At 35.6% G+C, this 17,810-nt stretch overlaps 1 protein-coding gene across 1 annotated transcript; it reads right to left on the bottom strand.

Annotated features, from left to right (window-relative positions):
* Positions 1 to 1,527: 1,527 nt before the first annotated feature.
* On the bottom strand, positions 1,528 to 14,043 carry LOC121409901 (methanethiol oxidase-like). The gene is made up of 10 exons (XM_041601683.1): positions 13,697 to 14,043; positions 11,336 to 11,505; positions 8,287 to 8,475; positions 6,515 to 6,638; positions 5,626 to 5,817; positions 4,521 to 4,702; positions 4,108 to 4,186; positions 3,845 to 3,966; positions 3,469 to 3,632; positions 1,528 to 2,719 (listed from the first exon to the last, which is right to left on the bottom strand). Exons 1-10 carry the CDS (start codon positions 13,698 to 13,700, stop codon positions 2,509 to 2,511), a joined length of 1,437 nt encoding a protein of 478 aa, XP_041457617.1. The 5' UTR covers positions 13,701 to 14,043; the 3' UTR covers positions 1,528 to 2,508.
* Between the last annotated feature and the right edge of the window lie 3,767 nt (positions 14,044 to 17,810).

Here is a 17,810-nt window from a genome sequence, read left to right as displayed (position 1 = left end):
TGGAAAAATTGGTGATGCCGAAAAAAAATGTCTCTGCCGGGAATCGAACCCGGGCGCCCAGCTTTGAACGGTTTGAACGCCGGTGCCTACCATTGTTCTCTCCATCCATTTCTTTCACATGATATTTGAATAAAAGAGTTGCCAAAGCTGTTGTTCATGTAAAATTTCACACATTTGTATACTTTCACCCATATTTGTACTATATCAACGCAAGCTTTGATCCAGCTGAGGCATGGCGGCTTGTCAGTGCTCAAAACCCACCTACATCAGACAAAAGGAAATTATAATTGTATAGTGTCGAAAATCTGTCTATCTGACGGTCAATCGGATCGGGGTCGCCCTAGCCACTAACCTCTCTCTGTGGTCTAGTGGTTAAGGCACTGGCGTTTAAAGCTGGGGGCCCGGGTTCGGTTCCCGGCAGAGATATATTCGGTGATAGCTCATACAGGCGTATGAGCCGATGTGCTGTGTACAGTACTAGTATGTTCATTTTAATAGGCCTACATCGTGCATTGGACAACAGTAAACTAATGAAATAATGATATACACGTCCTCTGTACCCAGGAAAGCCACTCAACAAAACAACTGTTTCAACAAACCCCGCGAATTTTAGTTTATCGTCTTACACATCGTGGATCGAACCCACAACGTCCAATTTATGACGCGAGTGAGCATGCCCAAGATCGCTTTATGACATAGGGTATATAACGGGGGGGGGGTAAAGTCCCTTCTTAAACACATTTTCTTTTGTTGTTACCCTCCTTTTGTCCGAAGTCTCTTTCATTGCATTCATTACCTCATATTAGTATTTCTTTTGTTTTAATAGGTCGCCATCTGCTTCAAGCTATTAGCTTGTACGGCGGTCCTTATACATTTCCACCATGCTTTATTCTGAAGTAGAAAAATCAAAACATGTAGTATAAGCGTGGTAAATAGATCATTTTTGTTTCTGAATTGTTTTGCTATTTGTTCATTTGAATCTATTTTTTTTAAGTTTAATGCTAATGTGAAAATAAACACAAAATATCAACCAACAACAAAGGAGGCAGTTTTTACAATCGTGGTACTTTAAAATGTATGTATATCTATATATTTCATTTACCTACAGGTCTTATTTAGTATACCTCTACATCATGGGCGTCGATCCACGTTTCGGATGGAGGGGGTAACACATAGTATTGCATATTATGAATGTTGTAAGTCGTCATGGGGGCGGAAGACTCTAGATACGCTTCCTCCCAAAGTGTACATTGGTGGCGATCCCACCTCCCCAATCGACGCCTCTCACTCACCTTGCCCTTTAAACCTCTTAATGAAAATAGAAACTTTGTTTTGTTGTACTTCTATTTTTGACACTGATTTATTTACCGAAGGAGATATAGCTAGAAGATTTTCACGGCGACTCAATCAGTAATCTTTAGTTTAATTGTATACCTTGCCTCAGATAGGTTTGTTATCAAGATAACGACATTGCATAATTATCTATCTGCTTCGAGCAAGGAAAACATTTTTTCTTCTAATATATCATGAAATTCATTCAGTTATCAAAACCAAAACCCAAAGATGGCAGTTGACCTACCGATGACGTACTTTATATGATTTTTAGAAGTTAAGTCATTGTATAAAGGAGGTAAATTTGCAAGCATTACAAATAGTCGAGCAAGATTCAAATCTAAATATTTAAAATGTCTATCATTGCCAAACATCCATAGCAAATATTCCCGGAAGAGATTTAAGAAAACCAACATCTATAGTGATAAAGAATCGAAGAGGTAGGATGACAATTCTGCCGAATGTACAAGAATATTTGACAATAAGATTTTTAAAAAACATATGAATATACATGTAAATATAAAAATAATTTTGCAATTATATAATATCTCGTCTAAGACAAAATAAATATACTTTTTTCGACCTGTTAAAGAACTACTGTAGCAGTAAATTGATCTATAAAACTTTAAAGAGCGTTTTTACTTTGTAGCATCATAATACTGTATGATCAAATGCACCTTTCTGGGTTTGGAATCTGCATTAATTAGGCTATACACTGAGACATCACTATTCAAGGTAAAGTTCTGGCATACTGCCATGGAAGAACTTGGAGAAGGTGCACATTATTTTGAAGGAGGTTCCACCAGCCTGGTCTAACGATTTCATGGAAAGTGGAATGGATAGACCCATATGGAAGGAAACGTGGAGCTCTTGTGGGTTAACCACTAGAACTGCTACCAATAATATATATAAAAAAAACAATATTAATTCCACCCATTCCTCTTTCTATTATAATTTTTCATCTGTATTTCGAATCTAGAGTGGATGCTGTAATTACTGCTAATTCAATGAGTCATTGGAAATAATGTTTTAGGCGAGTTATTTCAAATTGTTCCGAAAACTTGTTTTGCGTATCCCATGAGTTAGATTGTATTTAAAAAGAAAAATCATGGTCGATATTGTGAGAAATATAAAACACCTTTCAAACGAATATTTGACGGATCAAATAAAATAATTCTACTCTTTGACGATTTTCTTAGAAGGTGAAAATGAACACAGCGACAGAAAGATATCACTCGTGCAATCACCTCCTGGAAATCTCATTTCCTTAGCTAACAGTGGTACCGATGATCCATCTCCTTTGCTGAGTTCAACTATGAGATCTGGATCGAGGGACATTCCACCTTCGTCCTGGTTGACATTAATCATGACCAGTGATGAACCATTCCTATCAAAAGAGATATGAAATGATGAGATCATTGTTAACACAGATTCATTTTAGTTGGCCTATACATTTCAATGTGAATGGGAATATGACTATATCCTGATGGTGATTTTCTTATAATTGTCATGTTTTACAATTACAATTTCCATGGTACATCAAGAAGAGATCAGTGAGAAACAACAATTGGAGATAAACATAGACGTTGATCCGAACAGGGGGGGGGGGGGGTCGGGGGCTGGGCCCTCCCCCGTGAAAATCTTGGGGCAAAACATATCGATTTGCATCCCCAATGCAATACAACTTGAAAAGTTTATGATATGCAATGCCAAAATATTTCTTTGAATATTTGAAATTATCATAGAACCGTTAAACTTGGCAAACGAATAATATGAAACATAAGAAAAGAAGTGGCGTGAAAAATTGACGTTTTCACTTTTGCCCCCCTCCCCATCTGAAATGTGGATCAAGGTCCATGGGCCCTGGTTATCTTTTATATCAAGATTGTTTAGGTTTAATAGCGTTGTATTCTGGTGATTACAAATAAGAGAACGTGGGTTGTCAATATTTTGTTTAAAAAAACCCCCAGAAACAGAGAGAAAGGAGGTCGAGGATCCACAGCATATATATTGCGCAATATTTCAGCTAAACATTCATAGGCGCAGGTTCACCAAATGAAGCTAATCTGCTGAAATAATGGTGTAAGAGAAAATGAGAGTGGGCAACAGAAAATAGAGAATAACAGAGAAACATACTTGACTGTGTCAGGATATATCTCAGCATCCCATTGGCTAAACAACGATGTCGTCACGAAGAGACGTCCTCCATCTAAACTCAGCGTCATGTTATTAGGGCCACCATAGATTGTTCGACCTTTGTCAGAATTCGCATTCATGTCATGATCCCCGCCAATACGGACCTGTAAGTATGGCAATTTTATTGATTTTCAGATATCAGGTGGGAAGAGGAGACTGTTATACACATTTTGCTCTACAGATGGGACAATGATCGATTTACGTGGCTGCAAGGGATGCACCCCTCACCCCCCCCCCCCATCCGCCCTCAAAACAAAATAAACCACGAAATGTGTGAAAATGGGTATAAATACATGAATTGAAAATTTTGACTGACCTGTCCAACCAATTTGGGGTTGTCCGTATCTGTGACATCATATTGACACACCTCTCCATACATCCAGTTACTGCAGTACAAGAACCGGTCATCTAGTGATAGCACCAAGTCTGACGTAACAGCTATTGATAAAATAGTGGAAATGTGTGAATGGGAGGATAATATTCATTAGTTGATCATTCAAAAGTGCTTTAAAAATCACGATTATAACAACTAAAATTTATTGCTACATATATGAATATTCATTGCAAGCAGTACTTTACCTGGTAGGGATTTACAGCCATCACGTGAAAACTCCCCAGGGGTTAAACTGATAACTTTCTTAGCACCCCACTTGTCATCCTAAGAAAAAGGACAAGGATAATAATTATGTAAAGATTACAGTGCCAATTCCTTACGATGCTCCAAAGAATCATATTGAACAATAAACTAGACTTTTATGTAATTGTTCTCCTATTTAGGAAATTGTATGTCTTGATACAAAAGCTTAAAGTGAATTTCGAATGATGTATTGTTTACTAAAGTCAGTCCATGAATGATCTCTCTAAAACAGAGTGTCCACTTCTTTGCCAACACGCGATTTATGACATTTCTAATTTAGGTTGGACTCTCCTGAAAATTTAAACTACAATCAACTGAAAGCGATTAACAAAATTACTAAATATAATCCACTCACACTCGTTTTGAAGAATTTGTAAATGGTATTTCCTGTAGCAGACGATACAAAACCGACACTCTTCTCTGCATCGTGAAGAAATCTTACTGCTAGTGGAACAGCGCCATCTACGCCAAGATCAATCGCCTGAATCACAGTTCGCTTCTCAAAGTCCCAAACATGAATGCTTCGACTTGCAGAAGCTGTAAGTCAAAAATATACAATGACCATGATCACGGGCGTATCGATGAGGAGCTTGGATGGGGGGGGGCACGACCAAAGGGGAAGGGAAAGGTAAAGGGTGAAATATAACAATATTTCATTATAAAATGAAAATTTGATTTTCATTTCAAAATGGTTAAAAATTTTCGTCGCTCGCAACTCTAAAGATATTTTGCTCCACTATACCTACAACATTTTTGCCCCCTCAAATGTTTGACTCATTACGGCAGTGAAAATAATAATCGTATGAAAAATCGAGTAAATGCCAAGAGCATGTGATCATTGGAACCTTTATGTCGTCGATCGCCCCTTTCACGCCCAATCTGTATTCTGTGAGAGAATAGCTCCATGTCAATCAAAACAAAAATATTTTGCCTCCAAACTTTAAACATATATGAACTCTAAAAATGCTCTTAAATCAAGTTTCGAAAAGAAACATAATTATATCAATATAAACTGTTCGTTGCACGGAAGCTATGTCTGGATCCATCATTGTCAGTGGTCTCGATAGCATGAGAGTTTGATATTTTGAGAACCGTAAATCTGTAATGAAGAGCCCCCCAAAAAATCGGGTCCCTCTTCAATAAAAGGTACTATTTGCCTTCCAACTGTATCTTCAATAGAATCATTGATTGCATGAGCATCATTACAATGGTACTAGTGGATGGCCAAAAACTGTAATAGTAACTTTCAAACAACAGGGGCCGTTTCATAAAGCTGTTCGTAAGTATGACTTTAAGAACGACCGGTGATTCTTTCTTGTGGTAAATCATGTTCACCTTAATGTTCATTGGTGATTATGTAGCGCGTAAGAAAGGTTCTTCACTTGTCGTTCTAAAAGTCGCTCTTAATACGAACAGCTCTATGAAACACCCACCTGGCCCATGATTTCAGGTGCATATACCTTGGCTAATGGCGTCTTTGATCGATGTTTGTCCATTGAAGATATCACGACGCCCCCATCCGGTACTGCTGATGATTACATTGTGTGTTAGAAGCTGATACCAAAAATCATAGGAGACGACATTAGAATCATGGCCACTGTCCCAACGCTCTTTTACATCAAGATCATCACCCTCCAGTACTATGAATCCACCTATACATACAACCACATCAAAATACAGCATCGAGGATGGATATTTGAGGTCAAACTGACATGTTTATATATCATTCATTGATATCAATCATTACCTGATAAATATTTACTCATCAGCCAATCAGGCGGTTTTCACAATTTTCAATAAATTCGTTCTTGTTTGTACTCATTCACATCCATAGCTACTTATGTGTTATGTGTCAATAACTGGTAGAACAAATATATCAATCATAACTATGCATAGGCTGATACAAAGCACGATAATGGTCAACTGAACTGTTATAATCCACATTAACTGTCGATCGGTTCATTATCAGTAAAACTGTTTCGAATTGATTACATCATAATATTACATAATTTGCATTAATTTTTTCAATCAAGCTTATAACTATTAATAGCCGTCATTAGTGCGGCCCAGGAAGCTCTTGGGCCTTTCTGCTGGCTGATATTGTTCAAAATTGATACTCATTTGCACATAAAACACCCCCAACAATGCTTGGTCGGTTTCTCTCGCGTATATGCAAATTTGAACATAATTTATTTTACTGGGAAAATGCCAGCGTACGCCTATATACGTTGTCACATTTTAAAATCAGACCATATAATTCATGTTATGTTTCATATAGACATGTCGGCCTATATTTTTTATCATATCGCAATGTATAGGCCCTCATTAGTATAGTTTGCCAGGCAATACCTTTGTCGCATGTATCTTGTCCATTGTCATGTGCGCTGACCATCACTTGCCCGAAACCTAAGCAATGGCTTGTCATTGGACTAGTTAATCCAGATCTCTCCCGGATCAATTCATCTTCTATTATCTGTAAAATCAACATTTATAAATCAAACTACATGAAATACATAATTTTGTTAGGCCTATATAAAGTTTCTATACTATTTCTTGCTTCAGCTTTTACTTTGCAGTCCTTCGTTATTGTGTAACATACGAAATCTATTTCTTTATTTATAATTCATTATAGATTCGAGATTTTGATATGTCAGTCAATATATAAAAGGGGATGATATCATGGAGGTTTCCAAATTATTTTGCAAGAATACAGTTGTGGAATTCAGATTCAGATTTTATTTCCAACAGAAATTACATAAATAATGACACTAATTATTTTCATACATTTATAACAGATATTTACGATACAAATCATTGTCATTATAATTATGTTCAACAACATCAAAAATAATTAACGCATAAAGATACATACAAAATATGGTACATTTTGTAGACGAAATAAAGACAAAATAAAGCCATCTATGGAACGCTAAACACACCCTTAAACGTCATTAATTTACAAAAAAAACGTTTTCTGAAAAGTTGTAGATTGTTGAATAAGGCCAGAAGCCATAAGATGGAATGCTCAACACACCCTTAAACGTCATTGATTTAGCAATAACGTTTTTGGATATAATTATGTTGTAGATTGTTGATTAAGGCCAGAAGCCATAAAATGGAATGCTCAACACACCCTTATGTCATTAATTTAGAAATAACGTTTGTGGATATGTTGTAGATTGTTGAATAAGGCCAGAAGCCATAAGATGGAAAGTTCAACACACCCTTAAACGTCATTAATTTAGAAATAACGTTTTTGGATATGTTGTAGATTGATGATTAAGGTAAGAAGCCATAAAATGGAATGCTCAACACACCCTTAAATGTCATTAATTTAGAAATAACTTTTGTGGATATGTTGTAGATTGTTGAACAAGGCCAGAAGCCATAAGATGGAAAGTTCAACACACCCTTAAACGTCATTAATCTAGAAATAACGGTTTGGAAAATGTTAGGAATAACTAGAGTTCGAACGGTTCGGAAACCTACGTAAATACTCTGATTAAAAAACACTCGAAATGAAAAGGGTTTTTTTTAAGGGGGTGCCATGAACCTGCTGATTACACATCAGTTTGAAACTGAATATTTGGCTTCTTGAATTGGATCCAACGAAACTAAAAGTTGCGGCCTTCTTGATCGGTTCATCAGTGTAACCAAGCTACGTTCAACAAAAGGAATGGATATTGTCTCTTAGTAATATTATGAGATGTCAGGAATATCTGATAGTAGTCACTGACTGATTTTTTTTAAGCGAAACAGTGAAGTATTAAGGGGCTTTCGAAATTGCTCGTGTGACCTTACACGATTGGTCACAATATACAGTATTATCGCAACAGTGATAAGCAGTCGAGCCACCACACTGTAAAAATTGCGGTGTTAAAATGACACCAACTGGTGTTAATAGAGGACCACACCCTGAGGTGTTCAAATTACACCCTAGAGATTAAACATAACACTAAAGAGTGTAAATATAACAACAAAGGGTGTGGTAATAGCACCTATAGGTGTAAAACTAACACCACGAATTTAACACCGGTGTAAAATAACTGGTGTGGTCCTCTATGTACACCGGTTAACACCACAGTTTTTGCTGTGCAATATCAATTGACGAGGCTTTATACCTTTTTAATAGCGGGAGCTCTTGGGTTAGTAGCTAAATCGATGATGTATATCCTGGATGATCGCAGACACGTGACAACTAACATCCCATGACTTGCACTTTCATCTTCACCATAGCAACTCATACAAGTATTCCAGCCAAGACGAGATATCTCATCACCTATATGAGGCATAAGAAGCCGATGGATCACCTGTAGACAAAATTGCATAAATGATATGTCAGGCAGACAGATGGAGATTGAATATTCCCTTTCATTCGTGAAAAGTTATATACCTTAATTTGCCTGTCTCTTAATTATAGTCATTTCAAATAGATCCAGTAGGCCTACAAATTAATTTGTACAAGGTTAGTCTTACCTAACTTATAGACGATCACTATAATTATGCACGATGGATTGTGCCGAAATGTCTAATCTGAATCACTTCAAAACTTGAACAAACATGATTATTTCAAGGGTCCATGTGATAATGGTAGACTTATATGACAATATTAAACAGTTATAAATCTGTTATTGGAAATACTGTATATGTATGTGAAAATTGTAAAGTTAAAATTCACAGTTCTCTGTGGTCGCGACGTTCACCAAGCAACAGTGGCGCAATGACGGTGGAGCCACATAATTGTGGAATATCGTGTAAAATTTATTCAAAAATTTGCGAGCGAAGCGACCGAGCAAAAATTTTGACATTTTCATTCCCAAAAAAAATTGCGACAGATTTTTTGCGTAATATTCAGAAAATAATATAATTTTTCACCCTTCTTTCTTTCCTTTTTTGTTCTTGGTCTTGAAAACTTTGAGGGGGAGTAGCAAGAGTCTGCAAGCCCCCCCCCCCCATCTGTATGCCAGTGCCTAAAGTTGGCATTATCAGGCGAAGGAACACGTCCCTGATGTTTATTCGCCTGATGAAGCCAAGTGGACGAAGTAAGCAGTGGTTGATGAAACATCGCGACCACAGAGAATTTGGAGTTTTAACTTTCTAATTTTCACATATTTCCAGTAAAAGATTAATAGTTGTTTAGTATTATAAGTTTATTGGATGAATGATTCATAAGAATCATAATAAAATGAATCCCCTTCCTCTTTGCAGTATTAAATAATTCAATTTCGACCGAAAGGGCAACCCCCTGAAATACATACAGTTACTTTCGAACCAGGAAATGCTAGCAAGATCGAGGAAAACGAAAGGAAATAATAAGGAAAACAAACAACAAAAAAATACACAAAAAGAAACCAGAAACGTATTGTTTTCTCCTTTAGATAAACTTTAAGATTGAACAAATAATAAAGTAATGAAACAAAAGGGAATTAATGGGGACTATGAGCATATGACATCATCAAGGAAACGGCAGTAATTATAATCCAATCAGAGAGTCTAATGGAAGTATGAAGAAGAGTGCGTTGTAATACGTAGTATACGGGAGTACTTAATTCAATAGAGTGGACTTTGGAATCATTTTCTCCTATTGATTAAGGATGATACTGCAATATTTTGGGCGACAAATCATTTAAAATAAGCACCATTATCATTTATCTATTCCTGCCAAAAAGATACGGGGTCGACAAGGAAAGTTGTTCTCTTAGTCATATTGAACAAGTGTCTTCCAAATGTGAATGCCCAAGTCACGCTGCGTCGCTCTGAATATAGGAGGGTTGGCACAACAAGAAAGTGGATACTAGACTACCGCCACACCCGACCTCCATGATGTTTGCAAGTGATGGAGGGGGCATGGATGAAGGAGAAAAGATTTATCTTTTTTAGAAGAGTGTCGGTGGCGTAAAGTGCCAACCATGGTGTATGATGAAGAATCTAAACATAGTTACGACCGAGCTAACTATATTGACCCTTTTAAAACGAAAAGCAAATTTTGACAATATATTTATAAGATTGTTCTCCCCTCTCCTCTACTTTTCCTTTTCTCATTTTATTGTCTTCGTGTTTGAACTTTTTTGAGGGGAGGAGCCACCCCCTTCATGCCAATGATGATCTATTTGCATACCCTTTCGGTGATCCTTGTCTTACACTCGGGTTAAACCTCATATACGCCATATTCAGTTTCACTTCATAGGAAGAAGGTATTTGATTGTTATATCAAAGACAATTACACGGTGTGTATCATCATTGTCTTTTTAGCAAGTTATTTGCCCTCTGGATCTCTTTTCGGACATCATATTTTTTTCACATTTTATAACTTCAAAACATTTCCAGTGATAAAATAAGCCTATATGTGATTTTTTTCTGGCTTGTTCTTACATAAACCCGAATATAGAACTTGAAGTAGATCATATTGTTTGATTTTGCATTATCTTCCTATTTTCATGATATTCGCAGGTAGGGACGCAATAGACCACGGGCAATCTTACCCTTCAAGCCATATTTCAATGTAAATTCAGGCCATGTTGCATTTCTTATATAGCTTGTAATTACATTATATACATAAAGAAAAGACAAAGAACATCAGGTAAGAACCTAACTTTCTTTAAAAATATTGCACATACATATTAATTTCAATTATATTGATCAAAAACCCCGGTCAAAAACATGTACCCCTCGTATCGATTGACTTAATGTATCAATATTTAAGGTCACTCTGTGGCAAAAGAACAGAATGTAAACATCCAGTTAAAAAAAATCAGGTTATTGAGCCAAATCGTCGAAAGTGATAAGGAGAGGAAACCTGTCCTTAATTCAATCTTAGCAGTACCATACTCTTTGTTTAGAGTCGTAATTAAAACCGCACGGCAAAAACTCCGGTGTTGATTTAACCATGGAGCTATTACACAAATAGCTCTATGATTTAACACCAGCCCGGAATCTATATGTCTACACCAGAGAAGTATTGACACAACACCAGTTTGGAATCAAACCGATGCTGTTTTAATCATTATTGGTGTTGTATAAACACCTATCTGGTGTTAGACCAAATGCAGTGCATTTAAGGTTCATTAAATACATATAGAGAGATATATATGTTTTTTAAGAGATTTCCCGCTTGCTCGCTACTCTAGTTCGCGTAAATAAAAATATATTGTAGGAATGCTAAAATGTTACCTTTCCATATGTGTCTGAACCTGAGTTGACATCGAGTGTTAGGAGTACATCAGGCTCTCCCTCATGATTGGAAGGAGAGCATGCAACATATAAAATCTCTTCTCTATCTCCATACTGCATAGCCTCAGTGGGATGACTGAATAGACGTCTTACACGAGGATTGGGTTTGGCTTGAGGAAAGAATTTATTATTATAAATATTAAAATGACAACGTATTTCATATTCTAATTAATTAATGCTCACTCTGAACCCCTCTGGAGCCATTTGATAAAAAACGTTTAATTTGACCTATACATGTACATAATACTCAGCTCTAAATGGGCTGCATGCAGAGTAATCATGGTACAAACAAAGTTTGCCATTATCGTTTAAAAAGGACCCAAGATTCTAGACCTGTGTCAAAATTATGATTGAAACCATCGGGGACTAACTGGATTCCTAACCAATCATATAGATTTTCTAAATATTTTTTTTCATTTTCATGATTACATAATTCTACAGAGTTAAATAATAGGGTCCTATATCATTGAGTAGCAAGCAGTCAACTTCAATGCCCAGCAATGCCAACTTCATATAGTTTATCATTATAGTTTATACTCTGTGATATGAAGAATCACGCTATCCATATTTGTAGCAGGCTGCATATTTTTATTTATTTTTTTTTTTTTGGGGGGGGTATTTTTTCGCCTCAGCAATATTTCTTCTGAAGAATGCATATTTTGCAGAGATAAAATTCATCCTCACATTTAACCCCCCCGTAACAGACATATAGTAGGTTCACGATTTTCACACAGGTGAGAAGCAGAATAGAGTGTCAACTGCCATTTTTTTTTGTATATCAATGTGAAAACGCTTTTAATATCACAGATCATATCTCTTTACTTGGTTATTGGTTATAAGCCAATATACTATTTGAAATGTCGACAGGGGATCTATTAAAATCTTATAAGCATTTATATTACAGTAGGTCCTTCCACTTTATTCATTTTAATGGTACACATAAAAAATGCATATTTCATGCAGGCGGTGTATTTTTATTAAATTGAAATGATTCAATGTGCAATGTTCTTCAATGATTTGTGGAATATGTATATCCTGGGATATATTTATGAATAAATGAATAACTAAGTATTTCCATATGTCATAATCATACAGCCAAGCAAAGGTTCTCGCAATATATATAGATCATTACAAAATATGCAGGTATGTATTGATACAGTGCTGTCTCCAAAGCGACTCTCGGTTAAAGTAAACATCTATTTTACAAAAGAGTGGTTTTCAATTACAGTTCAAGGCTGAAATATACATCGTCAAAGAACGTCTTGTGACAAAAAATAATACACATCCGGGATACAAAATACGACAATTTATCAATGCGTATTTATATACATACATTTACACTTAATCACACACACACACACATATATATATAATATTTGTAATAAAAATCTGTGCAATCTTATTTTGATAGCTTTTGGATAATCTTAATTAAGCATTACCAATGCAATACAACTTATTTTTGATATTTTGAGATATATATTATTTTGAGATATATGTATTATACAGCACACATAACACAATATGTCTACATACTTTCAAAAAAATGTTTGTAATAAAAATCTGCGTAAACTTAATTGATTTTAATAGCTATTGGATAATCCTAATTAAACATTACCGATGTAAAACATTTTCTTTTAAGATATACCTATATTTAGTAAATTAATCCAAATATATGCATGGTACATGTAAAGCCATTATGTCTTTTACATCTTCAGATACCTGAAGAAGGCCCAACTAAATGGCCGAAAGCTTGTACTAATAAAAGTTGAAGAAATCCAGGCTACGTCTCTAGCTTCAATGCTTTTTGAGCTCCTTCGCCAATATATATATATATATATATATATATATATATATATATAAATAGTCCGCTTCGGCATATGGAATAAAATAATCACAAATGAACAGACGTGTTTTTCATGACTGTTTCAGAAACTGATTTTGAATTCGCTTTTTTTTGTCACATCATTGGTTTATATATATATATATATATATATATATATATATATATATATATATATATATATATATATATATATATATATATATATATATACATACATAATACATATTCCCACAGCAGATTTAAAAAGATATATCACCTGTGAATATAAAATATATTTCTTTAAGTTACGCAACATATGTCATGACTTTTATAATTTGATAGTACTTGCACGTAACATAGTGCAATGATACAGGGTGGAAAATGTCTCTATCGCAAGTACGGTGTTCCGAATTGAATCTTATCTTCACAATCAAAACGTAAATGTATAGAAGAAGATTTTCAGTCTATAAAAAACTTACCCATTCTGTTCCCTTTCTCTTCTACAATTGCTGACTCAATTACCTCCACACAATTGAAACGGTTATGCCTACACTGTGAACGTACTTCCTCGCGATAGCAAGGTTAAAAGAATAAAAACAAAATTAGGCTGGAGGAAGCAGGGTGTAATTTACAAAGTTTATAGATTGCCTGCGATTATGCTATTTTCTTATTTCTTTGTTGGACTGTGCTGAGGTATTTGATAAACAAAAATCTCTCAGTCAATGGATCCCTTTCCTCAATAAATGCACTTTGGATCCTAAATTGACATGGAGTGATTATAGACCGACAACGACAAACAAATAATAACTTTATGCGGTGCATGCAGGACTGAGCGTACATAACCAGTATCATTGTGATCCGCGCAATAAAATAAATTCTTTCTGAAGATAAAAAAAGTGATAATTGTATGAAGATGAAAATGTTGAACATTTGTTCAAAGTTTTAGTTGATACAACACGGTATAGTGAAAAAATTAATGTTGCTAAAACCCTTTAATCAATAACTAGATAGCGTCAAGATAATCACTAAAAAATATTGATTGAATAGAATTTTTGAATGTGATCTATTTCTTATTGTAATAGGGCTTATATATAATCATAATCTGCAGAAAGTACGGCGAGCTAGAAGACAGCTAGTTTGGAATCAATGACACATGCTTCGGCGACGATTGCTCCGATGACAAATGCTCCCCAAAATGCGACATTTGCTCCGGGGACAGTTGCTCCGCCGACAGTTGCTCTGCCGACAGTTACTCCGCCGACATTTGCTCCGCCGACAATTGCTCCACATTTAGCGATAAATGCTCCGGTGACAAATGCTACCCGAACGACACATGCTCCGGCGACAATCGCTCCGCATGTAGGGACAAATGCTCCTCTGATAATAACTCCGCCGAAAATGCCATCCTCCGAAAAATTTGTTATTTATATACGTGAAATAAACTAAGATGAGTAAATACATTGCATGTATGAGGCTTATATCTTAAAAAATAAAATAAAATAAAAGAATAGATTGCAAAAAATATCATTATGGTATACATAATTTTGCATCCATGGAACCGGGTGATATGAAATCATTCAAATATCAAGATATAGGTAAAAATAAGCATAGCTTAAGATATAGGTTAAGGAATCGTTAAGTTGTTTTAAATTAGGATTTTGAAGATCATAGGGATGTCTGTTTCAGTCATAATGAAGGGCATGTCTGAACAACCATTTAAATAATTCTTAACCCGGATTTGGTAAAACTACATTGCGGGAATTTGCCTTTCTAGTATTAAAAATGTGACGAAAAAAAAATCCACTTTCGTGACATTGATGTATATGTGTAAGACAGTCAATACATCAAAATATTAGGGTGGTTAAAAATAATATAGTCTTTAACTGATACTTTGCAAAGAAAAACAAATCTGCAGTAGGTTTCTTCCTCTACTTGTCTCATAATAAAACATACCAGTGACAATTCGTGCAAATCTTTTTTATTTGCAATCTCTAAAACTTTCTTTTAGAAACATCTAAGGCAATTTCCCCGTACTGCACATAATAATGATAGATTTGTAATGCTTGTACGATATATTCAAAATAGCTATTGAAAGCTACCCAGCTAGCACAAAAAATTCTTTAAAAATATTATAATAGTGTAAGGTATATGTATGGTTAGGGAAACATTTTATATAACGTTTAGCAATAATATTTTAAATATGTTATTACAACGTTTTCATTCTGAATACCTAGACTGATCCTTTCATTTTCTGCTTGCAACTCTTTCCATTTTGTAGTTGCAGTTGTTAAGAAGGTGTTATATTTAGATTTGCAAATTCACTGTGAAATAGTGGACTATAATACTTGTAAACCCCAGTAAAAGTTTATTTCAATAAAAAGAGAAAAATATAAAAAGCACAATGTTGAAAATTTGAACAAAAACAGGATGTAAAATAACAAAGTTGCAGAATTATTAAATTGTGCTAGTTTCACAAAACAGTTATATGCACATCCTGGTCAGTATGCAAATCAGGAGACCAATGAGGCCACCCCCTCTCTATTTCGTCTGCATTTTATTATATGAAATATCTTATTTTTTCCTCATTAAAATTTGAAACGAGATTCGATTCCTCTCTAAACATGTTGGAAATTCATTTTTTGCAACGTACTGGGGATCAAATAAGAGCTTCCATATTACTGACACTGTAAAAATTGAAATATTTCACATTTCATATAATAAAATACAAAAGAAATAGTGAGTGGGTGATGTCATTGGTCCTTTCATTTGCATACCGACCAGGGTGTGCATATAACTGTATTGTTAAACAAAGTACAATTTTTGAAAATTTTCCACCCTTTTTTTTTCTACATCCAGTTTGTTCACATTTTCAGCATTATTGTTGCTTCATTCCAGGGGTGGACTTTGGCTCTTTAGAGTAATAGGTTTATCATTTTTTTTTAATTTTATTTATTTTTTGCTGAGAAATATTTAACTATTGGATATGATAGATGTTTGTTTATTGTATACAATAATCAATTTCGGTAAATAATCGCTACATACCGATGAGATTACCAATGCTATTATTCCACCCTTCACATAGATTGTTTGTTCGATCCCCATCATGAAAGGTAATCTCATTTACGTTCCAGTCTTCTGGAGGAAAGCGTGGAGGTGTAACTTGTCCATCTGCTCTGACTGTTCCGTTCACATAGGTGCAGTCAAAAGAATCAACCACTGGCTGAAGCGCAGTAGTATAGGCAGTATGCGCGTGAATGCCATTCCTTGAAGTACGTCTTGCGGAGGGAGAAATGCCAAGCCGTCTATCATGCCTAAGAATTTTCGGACTTCCTCATCGGCGGAGCATTTGTCCCTACATGCGGAGCAACTGTCGGCGGAGCAATTGTCGACGGAGCAATTGTCGCCGGAGCATTTGTCACAAAATGTGGAGCAATTGTCGGTGGAGCAACTGTCGGCGGAGTAATTGTCGGCGGAGCAACTGTCGGCGGAGCAATTGTCGGCGGAGCAAATGTCGGCGGAGCAATAGTCGACAGAGCAAATGTCGGCGGAGCAAATGTCGGCAATGCAAATGTCGAGGAGCAAATGTCGCGGAGCAAATGTCGCATTTTGGGGAGCATTTGTCACCGGAGCAATCGTCGCCGGAGCATGTGTCGGGTTACCCTAGTTTCATTATTTTGAGGTATGATATTTCTTAGGTGGTTTTCTACACTCATTAAGCAACTCCTGGGGGAAAATAGATTGATCGGTTGAGTCATGCAGGGGTAATTAAAGATTACATTGAAAATGACCATTTTTGAAAGTCACAAGATCGAGTCGTTTTTCAGATTGTGTAAATACAAAGTTGGGCAAAAGTTTAGGTGAATTTTATGGTGTTGATACTGTTTTGCTATCCATCAATATTAGTCACTCCACACACAATTTTGATATCGTGTGTTTATGGTTGAGTGAGCACAATGTATTGTGACGATAAGTATCCTCGACATGTTAAAACGTGAAAGTGTTGGTGGCTCCCCCGATTACAGGCCCCTCCCCCCATTCTAAAATTCTGGATCCACCACTGATTTGTCCATAAACTCAACTGATCCTGAGAAATTGCTGATAAATGATACATGTGTGCAGTAAAAAGAGTATTCATTCCCAAGTTTTCGAATGTGCTCGCTCAACCATGAAATTGTCAAAAGTTCGGAAGGTGATGGTGATAGAAATGATGGATTATAAAAACAACAGTAATTTAGTCACATTTCACTGTTAAAAAAACCCTGATTTTACAGAAAAATAAAAGAAGATTTTGCAGAAAGCAATACCAGAATCATTCTTTAAATTCATGAAACAGGAATTTTTCTGCAATTTAACAGAACAGGTCTGTTAGAAAAAGGGGAAAAGAGTGTTTTATTTAAGGAAATTTGTAAGATTACACACACCAAATACCAATTTCCTGTAAGATTACGCAATCTGGTAAGATTACAGGTGTTCTCGAGACTCTGCAGCAGGAACTTCTTTTAGTTTAAGGATAAATTTTCTAACAGTGTTGAAAACGAATTTGCCCCCAATATTATATCTATCTGACGGTCAGTCGGATCGGGGTCGCCCTAG

Source organism: Lytechinus variegatus, chromosome 3, assembly GCF_018143015.1.
Source record: "Lytechinus variegatus isolate NC3 chromosome 3, Lvar_3.0, whole genome shotgun sequence".
NCBI classification, from domain to species: Eukaryota; Metazoa; Echinodermata; class Echinoidea; order Temnopleuroida; family Toxopneustidae; genus Lytechinus; species Lytechinus variegatus.
The sequence above is the reverse complement of the archived record's forward strand: the minus strand, read 5'-3'. Positions and strand labels throughout refer to the sequence as shown.